This window comes from Lactuca saligna, chromosome 4, assembly GCF_052625555.1.
Source record: "Lactuca saligna cultivar CGN05327 chromosome 4, ASM5262555v1, whole genome shotgun sequence".
In the NCBI taxonomy this organism is placed as follows: Eukaryota; Viridiplantae; Streptophyta; class Magnoliopsida; order Asterales; family Asteraceae; genus Lactuca; species Lactuca saligna.
This window is the reverse complement of record NC_136420.1, coordinates 20,610,995-20,622,794: the sequence shown is the minus strand read 5'-3', so window position 1 is coordinate 20,622,794 and position 11,800 is coordinate 20,610,995. Positions and strand designations below refer to the sequence as shown.

General features: G+C 34.2%; 1 protein-coding gene and 1 long non-coding RNA gene across 3 annotated transcripts; both read right to left on the bottom strand.

The window, feature by feature from the left end:
- Positions 1-68: 68 nt before the first annotated feature.
- On the bottom strand, positions 69-5,860 carry LOC145041368 (uncharacterized). Of its 2 annotated transcripts, XR_013680150.1 has the most exons (5): positions 5,349-5,860; positions 2,148-4,698; positions 1,736-1,826; positions 933-995; positions 69-324 (listed from the first exon to the last, which is right to left on the bottom strand). It is a non-coding gene; the product is annotated as an uncharacterized LOC145041368 (long non-coding RNA). The 2 variants fall into 2 exon arrangements; XR_013680149.1 differs by lacking the exon at positions 2,148-4,698 and having other exon boundaries at positions 5,349-5,840.
- Positions 5,861-6,887: 1,027 nt separating this feature from the next.
- On the bottom strand, positions 6,888-10,763 carry LOC145041367 (uncharacterized). Its single transcript, XM_078989394.1, has 11 exons — positions 10,591-10,763; positions 9,632-10,054; positions 9,312-9,558; positions 9,091-9,203; positions 8,922-9,001; positions 8,684-8,825; positions 8,515-8,595; positions 8,137-8,424; positions 7,807-8,039; positions 7,672-7,738; positions 6,888-7,197 (listed from the first exon to the last, which is right to left on the bottom strand). Exons 2-11 carry the CDS (start codon positions 10,022-10,024, stop codon positions 7,078-7,080), a joined length of 1,764 nt encoding a protein of 587 aa, XP_078845520.1. The 5' UTR covers positions 10,025-10,054; positions 10,591-10,763; the 3' UTR covers positions 6,888-7,077.
- Between the last annotated feature and the right edge of the window lie 1,037 nt (positions 10,764-11,800).

The window sequence follows — 11,800 nt, the reverse complement described above, 5'->3', positions numbered from 1 at the left end:
AGGAGTTTGATCTGTCGAGAGGGCTTAGAGAAAGAGATACACTATCTTATTTTGTAACATCCTGAAAATACGAGCCAAAAATTTCATTTTTTTTTATACACATACTTGGCAAAACATTAGAATTAAACATAATAGAATCAGAGTACAAATCCCCAGGAAGATCTCATGGTGCGGAAGATCTCATAGTACAAATCAGAGTTACAAAGCGTAAACATAATAAAATCAGAGTACAAATCCCCATGAAGATCTCATAGTGCGGAATACAAAGCGTGTGTGTGATGTGCTGCTACCGCGCCAGCTCCTTCCCCTTCGAAGAAGAGGTACCTGAAACCAAAACTGAAAACTGTAAGCACGAAGCTTAGTGAGTTCCCCCATCATACCACATATCATACATATTGCCAGGCATTTCTGGGGTGTCCGACCTACCCGGTACAGCCATTCTGGGGTGCCGACCTACCCGTGTCAAGCCATTTTGGGGTGCTGACTACCCATGTCAAGCCATTCTGGGGTGCTGACTACCCTCTGGTCCTGACGACCGAACCTTGGGGACTATTTCACCCCCTACTACTACTATCACATATATCATAACATAACATATTATCATACATATCTGGGTGCCTGAACTACCCTTTGGTCCTATCAACCGAACTCGGGGACTGGTCCCCTCCTACTACCTCTATCGCATATAACATAACAAGCCAGCATGCAAACATATCACCACATACTGTCAGACGTATCTGGGGTGTCTGACTACCCTTTGGTCCTAACAACCGAACTCTACTACTATCACATACAACATATCATGCTAGCATATAACATATCAGGTAGTAGCAAACCTAGATGATATCACAAAGACAATCATCTATCATACATCTCCTACTGGTGGGCCGACATTGTGGCCTTAGACCCACCGCTACTGGAAGGTAACTCACCTCGAAAGTAGCTGCTGAAGTCTGCTTGCTGAGCGTCTAACTGTTGGATCACAAATACTCCGGCTATAAACCATAAACATAGATTAGACACCCATAAATACCCTTAGGTCAAAAGACTGACCCTACCTTGGCCCAAGGTCAATCCCTTGGTCAAAGTCAATGTCCATTTGATTGGACTCGCCGAGTCATGGCTTGGACTCGCCGAGTCCTTTTCCTAGTAACCCGGTCCTACTCAACCAGTCCTTCTTCCCACTCACTGAATCACCCTTCACTCATGACTTGGGACGATTGAACTGACTCGTGACCCGACTCGCCGAGTTTGAAGAACAACTCGCCGAGTTCCAGGCAATCTTCATAGTACTCGGCCGAGTTGTTCATCCAACTCTCCGAGTCTAAGGCCATCTTCATGGAACTCGCCGAGTTCCACCTTAGGACTCGCCGAGTCCCTATGACCCATTTCCCATATAGACCAAATATGATACATGCAATGCTTCAAAACCATAGATCCATGTTCCTTGAGCATGCTTATCACGTAAAATTGCAAACTTTACGTGCATGCATGGCCCTATAAGCTAAAAAGGTCAAAACCAAACTCCTCAAGAGGTCATAGACTCAATGGGGACCTCAATCACTTCAACCACAGGAACTTTATGCTACTAATTTATCCAATTAGTCCAGATCAGAAGTCCTTTCGGATCATTAAGCACCACACATGGAGCTTGGTGTTTTAAGGATTGGAAACCACCAATTTGGGACAAAAATGGCAACTAATGATCTAAAGATCAAGGTAGAGACTTTTCTACCTGAATGGAAGCTTCTCCCTGAGTAGAGTTCGGATCTACTCCTTTCCTTGCACTCTTCAACCACCTCTTTCTTCTTCTAAGCTCCAATGTCCTTCACAAGGCCAAAAACTCTCTTTAGATCAATAAGGGGGGCTAGGGTCTCACTCTAATGCTCTCAGGAAGTGTTAGGGACAAAGGAGGCCAAGATAGAGTGTTTAAATAGGGTGCAAACACCCGGATTAGGGTTTTTGCCCAACCAGGGCCTACTCGCCGAGTCCGGGGACCGACTCGCCGAGTCCAGAGTCCAAATCCCGCACCTTGACCCTATATATATATATATATATATATATATATATATATATATATATATATATATATATATATATATATATATATATATATATTAAAAAAATAAATAGCAAGGAGTACGTACCGGGAACCAGGTGCTACACATTTCCTCTTTATTCTAGTTATGGATTGGTTACATGTTGCAATTAAGGATGTTGTTGTTGCGAACTTATGTTTGGGAGTTAAAATTGATAGATATTAGCTTCTTATTTTTCACTTTTATATGCATGTGATGTTATCATCTTGGGAGAATGGGGTAAGGATATTGTTGTTATCATGATTAGTATTTAACATTGCTTTTATTTGGTTTCAGGTCTAAATATAAACCTTCAAAAATCAAATTTACTCTGGATTGGTGTTTGTTGGGAAGAGGTTATCGGTTTTGCTAGGCTAGTTGGTTATCGACCTAATAAACTTCCTTTTTTGTATCTTGGTCTCCCTATCGGTTCAAACATGTCTAGGGATGTGGGGTGGAAACTATTACAAGAAAAGCTTCATAAAAAATATTTAAGTGGAAAGCATCTACTTTATCTGTTGGTGGGAGGTCTATGTTGGTTAAATCAATTTTAGGCTCGATGGGTTTGTATTATATGTCAGTTTTCTTGATTCCTGTTAAAGTTGCAAAAGAGTTTGAATCTATACGAGCGAATTTCTTTTAGGGTTGTAATAAAGATAAAAGAAAGATGGTTTGGGTGAAATGAGATTTAATTCTTGTTAGAAAACACATTGATGGTTTGGATATTGGTAGTCTAACGTCTTTTAATCTTTCTTTGTTACAAAAATGGAGGTGGCGTTTTTTAAATAATAGTTCATTAATATTGGTTCACCTAATAAAAGTTATTTATAACAGTAGAGGTGGTTTATATCTTGCAGCTTCTGTTTTTCGTGGGGATGGTCCTTGATCTAAAATTATTGATCTGATTTCTAAATTAGAAGACAATGGGGGTGTTCATACCTTCGGTTTTAAAGAAAAAAGTGGGCAATGGTGCTTCGACTAAATTTTGGACTAGAGTGTGGACTGGAGATCAACTTTCTACCAAATTTTCAAGGTTGTTTGAGTTAGAAACCATAAAATATTGTGTTATTTCTAATCATTTGATAGGTTATGAGAGATGTTGATGTTGGTGTAGGCTCGTTAGACGATGAGAGGAAATTTTGCAATTCTCTAATATGTATGATATGGTGCAACTTGTCAAGTTAAATAACAAAAAGGATAAATGGTGGTGGGATTTTGGCAACTCTGGAACGTTTTTAGTTGGAGAAAGTAGAAAATTGATTGATGATAAAGTTCTTCGAGTTAATGATTCATAAACTCGTTGGAATTAGTTTATTCCCAGGAATCTAAATATTCTTATTTTGCGACTTTTGTTGGACAAAATTCCTAGTGCTTTGAACCTAGATATGAGATGTATAGATATTCTCTTGATATTTATGTTCGGTTTGTTTTTTGGAGACAAAACAGCTTAATTACTTGTTTGTTAGATGTGAAGTATCTGCAAGACTTGGAATGCAGAACAGCTTAATTACTTGTTTGTTAAATGTGAAGTATCTGCAAGACTTGGAATGCAGTTTTTAATTGGTTAGACGTGAAGACTTTCGGGTTTAATTCGGTGATAGACTTGTTTTTGTACAGTGATAATTTTCGATGTGGTGCAAAAACAAGTCTCTTATTGACACGTTCGTTTGTGTTACAGTAGTTATGGAAGTTTAGAACTTTTCTTTGGTATTCTAATAGGAATAGTATGTGTCATGTTCTATGGAAGCATATTCGAATATATATATATATATATATATATATATACACACACACACACACACACATACATACGACAGTTGCATATGTGTATAAACGTGGGAAATTCACAAAATTCATTAAAAAAAATGCACATTTGCACCTATCAACACATTACCTTGTTATATATGATGAAATTGGATTCTCGACAGATGACAATTGATCTATCATGCATAGGGATGTTGTAAACAATGGGTTGTTGTTTTTTTTTTTTTTTTTGCTTATTTGTCTAGGGAGGTATACGATATAGCTAAGGTCTCGTTTGATAATTGCTGACTAAGAAAGTGTTAACTAAGAAATGTCTGTCTGGGTAAGAAATCTTAACTGAGTAAGAAACCATGTTGTTTGATTCTACGTCTGACTGAATGGCCTGATTAATAAAAAATGACAATTTTACCCTTTGCTCCAAAGGGTGATGTAAACTACACAAAAATCCTTAAAAATTTACAAAAAAAAGTTATAAAAAATCATTTTTTTTTAAAAGTTATAAATAAATTCATTGTTTTTCAACAATTCAAACAATTTATTCTTTAACCAAAATTGATACAGAGCAACAGTAAACATAAGAATAACACTTTGACCAAATTGCCCCTGCTCTATTTTTATTCCAGACCATTCTATGAGCATAGAATTTTGACCATATGTTTTGTAAAAAACAGATCCTCTCATCCATATCTTCAATAATCTAGTAATTTTTTAGTTTCTTGATCCAGAAAAACCAATTGAGAACCAACAGACCTGGCTTATACTTGCTAATCTTGAAATTAATCAAAAAAAGACCAAACTGCCCTTTTCTCAAAAAAAAAATTGAATTGGTAACCAAAAATCTTTATTCAATATGTCACTGTAAAGATCCCACCGAAATGAAAGAATAAGAAGAAATTAGAGGGTAGGATTCCAATTTCATAACAATAGCACATCTAATCATAGCTTATACATATTTCATAACAATACAACATGGCATGAATTATAGAGGGTTGTAATTAACAAACATAATGATAATCATAATCTGATCAAGTATTTACTTAATTCGATCATAAAAGTGTACAAACAAAAAGTGAATCATATATCAACATCCATCATGTGCAAGTCCATTTATCTTTGTATGGAATTATTTACTTATAAAACTGAAAGACGTACTAGAGCAATCCAGTGTCCTATTAAGCATAAATAATGTCATATGAACTTTTTTAAGTTCTCAAATCAGCTTATTTGCAATAAAAAACATGACTTGCTAAGAGCTATTTCGTATGATCTTGTCCAGCATATTATACAACCAAAAAAACATGACACTTGCTCATAGCTTATACATATTTCATAACAATACAGCAAAAGAGGATACAAATTTCATAACAATAGAGAAAAACAATTATGATTTCATAAAGAATTCATAATATTCTAACAAAAAAGTATTTTGATTTCATAAAGAACTTCAAAGCATAAATGATATCTGATTTTAACAATTATTAACAGAAAAGAAGAATAATATCTTACCTAATGACACCGAGATGGTGTCACATATGGAAGAGATGGAAGAAAAGTCTGGCGGAGGTACGATCGGCGGGATGGCAACGGTCCGACCGGCGACCTCTGTTTAGCGTTCAATTGGAGATACGATGTGGAGTTGTATGCGGCTGTGTTTTTAGGTCAGGGAACGATGGAAGAAAGAATAAATGTGGAGGGGTAGGATCGTTTAATGTCTCCAATCAGGGATTGTAAAGATACTGAGCGAGAAAGCAATTGAGCCAGTCAATCTTACCGAGAAAGCAACAATTCAAACACTTATGGTCTGACCGAGTCAGCCCAATTCGCGGACTTGACCCAGTCAGACCTTTATCAAACACATCCTAAGTGTAGTAAGGCCATGGGATATGGGGGCTTTTCTAGGCATCGAATCATATATGGCAAGGCTTGTATACGTGTGAATATCGTTCCATTTGGGCGTAATCATCTTGTAACATGGTGGTCTTCACGGATGCTTAGGAGGGCTTTGATTGGCTGTTGAATAAAGTAGGCATATTACAAGAAAAACGGGTGTACACCTTGTCTCTTTCCTTTTTGATTTAGAGTTAATTTTATATAACATCCGTTTCTTATATATTATTTACGTATTACCTCTTTTTTATATCATTTTTAATAAATAAAGGGTTTTTTTTGTCACTTGTCAATCTCTTATGAGTTTTGATACTTGTCATTTTGTAGTATTTTTAGAATAAATAATATTCACATGTTATTTTATGGTTTTAATTTCAAAATTTAAAATTAAAAAGTCACATAATACTTATATGCTTAAATATGTAAAATCTTTATTGTAATATATATTATAGTAAATTGCAATGAATAAATTTATTCCATCTTTATTATTTCAAAATTTTATTTTAAAAAATATTTAATATTTAATATTTTTTAATTAGCCCGTATAATATAGATATTTAACCCCTAATTTCCAATATATCCTTATTAATTATATTATATAACTTAGTTTTTTGGAAAATGTATAACAATATACAAAGCAAATTACATCATTAAATTTTTCTGTTTTTATGTTTTTTTTAATTTAAAAAAAATAAAATATATAAAATGAAATAGTAACCATTTCCAAAGGTGAAGTTTTATGTTTTCTTTAGTAATTTAACTTTGAAATTTTATGTTTTTTTTGTTTTTTTAAGTAAAGTGAAATATTTATTTAAGTGTATTAATTATGTTTTTTATTTAATCTAAATATCAAAATAATAATAAAAAATATGAACGATAAACGATATTGAATGATAACCATTTCTAAAAGCTAGTGAACATATAATAAAGATGATGTAGTATATAGGTGACATTACTTTTTTAGTTAACGTATAGTAACCATACCTCATGCCCTAATACACAGTTATGTGTCTGTAATCTTAATTTTATGTTTTGTTTTGATTTTGTCTTGATCGTTAGCGCAAGCACTTGTAAACAAGTCAAAGCAAAAACTACCATACCACAGTTCTCCAATGATTAAAGTATTAACATATATGTCAAAATTAGGAGAAAACAACAAGAAGAAACAGCATGCATGGTCTGAATGACAAAAAAAAGTATCCATAACACACAATGTCAATCTACTACCAAGGCCAAAATAAACAAAATGGAGAATAGAGGAGAGAGACTAATGGTATCGGTGGGTGTTATATAAGTGACAAGTTAGCATATGCAACAAAACATAACATAACATAACATATATATGAACTTAGGTTGACATCATGACTTGATCAATTGCCTGAAGTGCTTCTTTTGAAAAGAAACGCACATCAACATCTGGATCCTCCGACAACTCAACCAGACATGGCCTTACACTTTTCTCCACCACCTTAACAAAATCAAAAAAAACATGACATTCAATCCAACATAAGAAGAAATAAAATGGGTAAATTACACAAATGGTCCCTATGGTTTGTGATAATTTACATCTTTGGTCCCTAACTTATTTTTTGTTAACTCAAAAGGTTCCTACAGTTTATTTTTATTACGCGCTTAGTCTCTGTCTTACCTAAAAATGCTATTTTGCTCTTGATTTTTTAATTTATTTAAACAAGGTGGGGTAGGTAGGATAACGTAAGGCGAGGTGGAAGTGGGGTTGGAGGTTTGTTTATTTATTTATAAATTAAAAAACCAAGGGCAAAATAGTCTTCTTAGGCAAGACAAGGACCAAACGTGCAACAAAAAAAACAGTACGGAGTTAAAAAAAAAAATAAGTTAGGGACCAAACGTGCAAATTACCCCAAACCATAGTGACCATTCGTGCAATTCACTCAAAAAAAAAAAAGGAAAAGGTGGTGCTTACAGATTGGTCAAGAATAGGGATAAAAGACTGCAAGACCTTTGCAACATTAAACCTGATATTCGCCACTCTGTAAAAAGAAAAAGAAATTAGAGAGGTAGAGAGAGGGAGAGGGAGAGGGGTAAAAAGGTAATTCACCTGTCTTTGGCGAGAGTAACAACAACAGGCAGCAACTTGGAAGAAGTAATCTGAGAGCCGAGAACAGGAGCAAGTAAAGAAACGGCGCTAAGAATGGTCATGCGGTACAAGTAATGCGGGTTGTTGACCATTTCCAAGACCTGCGGGACAATATGCTGCATCGCCCAATCCGGACCAAACTCCTCCGCCAGTCTCTTCAAATTGTTAGCAGCAGCTTCTCTGATCGAATATACCTACTCCCAATCCCATCATCACATATTATTATATAACATAATAGCAAACATAATATAACTTTTTTTTTAATATTATTAGTTTGAGACTGAGTCAAACCTTGTCTTGTAACCATTGCATGCAAAGGGCACCGAGCTTATCATCAAAAAACCCAACACCCAACTGACTTGCTAACAGAGGTATGTATTCTATTATGGCCAATCGCACCCTCCAATGTCTGTCTTCAGCAAGTTCCACAATTGCTGGGAGTAATGATTGGGATAGAAGATCGATCCCAATCACCTGATTCACTTGATCTAGCTTGCTAATGATATTCAAACGTACATCTGGAAACTCGTCTTTTAGAAGTGATAGAAATATAGGGAGAAGTTGCTCGATAGTTGCATCCTGCGTTATTTTTACCATAACTTATTCATTTCCATTTTTCCAATCATCAACAATAGATTTTTTTTTTTAATTTAAGTAATTAAGTACTACCTTCCCTAAAACAGGAGCCATCCCCATTATAACAGAAGCCAAAGCAGATCTAACATGCTGAGAAGAATCTGAAGACAACTCCTACATATCATTATGAGGAAAAGTTAAGTTAGAATTTAGATAAACCAATTCTTTTAAGTTTTTTTTTTTTTAAATAAATAAATAAGACCTTGACACATGGAAGAATATGCTGAATAGCAAGTTCTGGACTAAGAATGCGGGAGAATTTGGTGACTTTTCCAGCAGCTGCAATACGTACTTCTGCTTCATTGTCTCTAAGTAGCCTCACATATGCTGGAACTAAATCCGTTCTATATTCACAATTCACAATTCATAACATAAATTCAGCCAATGATTATCTAAATAGAGAATTTATGTATTAAATTGAAAATTGAAAATATAGTTACTTGGTAGGTTCAGGGCCCACAGCTTCACATAGCTCATAAAGCTGATTAGCAACCATGTATCGAACACGCCATGACTTGTCCTAAATCCAACAAGACTTATCAGAAAAATAAATAAATTTCGTGAATTTATTTATTTTTACAAACAAAAAAAAAAGATAAAAAGTTAAACCTGAGAAAAATTGACAATGACAGGAAGAATATGTGCAACACAGTCTTGAGGTTCCAACAGCTTCCCAAGAGCAGCACAACCCTCCACAGCAAGCAAACGAACAGAATCTTGATCTGTGACATTTTTGTGAATTTTTAGGGTTTACTTTAGCAAGAATTTGCAAGATTCTATCATGAATTGAGATATGAAAGAAAGAAAACATTAAAATTTAAACAACATACCATCCTGAGTAAGATCTTCAAACATTTGCATGACATCAGTCTTGAGATGAGAAGGTTCCACAGTAGCAGCAAATTTCCCCAAGTTTGTAGAGGCAGATCTCCTAACCATAGGCATATCATCTTGACATAACTGACTATAAATTGACCTCAATTCTGCCTTCAACATCTCTGAAGCACTAGGATAAGCAATGTGAAACAGCCCACATGCAGAAACTCTAGCAGTGAACCATTCACCAGCTGCTAACCTCTGCAGAAAGAGTAGCAAAAAGTGTAAACATGACATGGACTGATAGTTAGAAAGAGAAGGAAAAGCAAGATACCTTAACAAGAGGTATAAACCAGTCAACCAAATCTGTTTCTCTCATCTGGGATCCAATCCTGCATAGAGACTCCACAGCTTTGTCTCTCACACATGTTTCTTCAACAGTGCAAAGAGTTTCCAAAGGGGGTAGCAACACATGAGCATGCTCAAGTCCTCCAACATAAGGAATGAAAACACCTAGCTCTTCAGCCATGGCAAGAAGAACTTCATCATCATCATCATTGTTTTCACTCAAGAAAGGAATTAATTCCTTCCGGGTTCTTTCTTCTCCTAGAGCACGAGCAATTGTAGAAAGCTTTCTGATGGAATTTAATCGTAATTGGATATCATCGTTCTTCAGCTCATCTATTAGTACTGCTATGGGGTACAAGGGCTCGTCTACCATGGACATAGTTGTCTCAACTCCGAGACACAGACAATACTGCAGTTTCAGGCGATTATACACAGAGTTAACTCATGGATCAGATGAAAAGTGCATGTATAGGAAGAATCGAGAATGTATACATAATATATAGTCCTCTAGTTCATCTTTGAATATCAAATAAATGAGTCACTCGTTTATATGAGTAACGGTGTCAGTATGCACAATTAAACGAAGACGGCATGTTAGTTGAAGTCACTCATTAAAATTAACTGAAAAAAAAAAAAAAAAGGGAGAGCTCTAAAGAAGATTGAAATCTCCTTCGGAAAATGAGATCTAGAACTAACCCTAGCAGAACAAATCTAGACATCAATGGAAGAAATTAGGACTTCGAATTCAGGAAAAAAAAAATAGGGATGAGATTCCAATAAGATTACTACTCCCTAGGTTTATGTTAATAGTGTAAAAATCGGAACAAAAAGATCGAATTGTTTGGTCAAATTACATAACAGAAAGCAAGAGATGCATAATAAGCGAACAGTTTAGAGATTAAAGGAAGAAAAGATATATGAGACCGGAGTGTATCTAGATCTCACCGGCGGTAGTTAATGGTTTTCCGGCTTTGAGTTGGTTGTATGCCAAGCCGATGGTTCCTCTTTTCAGTACTACCAGATAGGAGACGGGGGGAGATGAAATACTTATTAACGGATCTTTACGTGAGTACCCGAAAACGAAATCCTTTTACACTACTGTCCCTGGGGCTTCTTTTTTTCGATTTAAGTTATTTTGGGATGATACTTCAAAACCTCATAAATGGACCTTTTGTATTTTTGAAATTTGGGATATATTATATAGTCTCGAAAAAATAAAATAAAAAAACTTGAAGATAATTATTATGTTTTTAAAACTTTTAACAAATATTCTTTTACCCACATAGACTTGTATAACTTCTTTAATATATTTTTAATTTTTTTTATTTAAATATTTTTAAAAGTAAATAAATAAAAACCTCACCCCTCTGAACAATTGATCGTGATTTCCCCACCGACCTAAAGCTTGGAAATAGTGGTTGAGCGAGCTTCAATGAACAATTTATATATTTTTTATTGAGAGAGAGGTTAATCATTTTTTTAAATGGTTTTAATTTAAAAAAAATATAAAATAAATTAAAATGATAAATAAGTTTTTTTTATGTTGGAAGAGAACTATTTATTAAAAGTTTAAGTCATATAGATTATTTATTAAAAAATTTGAAACCATAAAGATCATTTATAAGGTTTTTTTAACAAGAGTATATTCTAGATTTCGAGAACCCACAAATATCATTTACGAGGTTTTGTTTTGTTTTTAAATAGTTTTTTTTTTCATTTTTTTTCAATTCTCTATTTTAATTTTGTTCTTTAAATTTCATAGTTTTTTTTTTAATAACTTTCAAATAAATCTTTTTATATCTGAAAAATCTATTTCAAAATTTTTAATAACAGCGTTTTTCAATCAAATATTTGACTTTAAGCCTATTATTATATGTATTTCTCATTTACTATGTTTGTTTAATTTTTTATTTATTTATAGTAAAATACATCATTTTTCCTTGAAATTCCAAAAAGTTACATTGAATTTCGGATTTGTTTTTGAAATTTCACAGTTCTTTTTTTCGAACTCTGAAATTCAGTTTAAAATCTGGAATGTTAGTCTAAATAGTTTTTTTTTTGTCATCAAAAATGTTTTTTGCCACTACAGAATTCTCCATTCTAGGCTTGGTGGTTATTTTGTCAAAAAAATGTATTGTCATTGTAGCCTTACAAA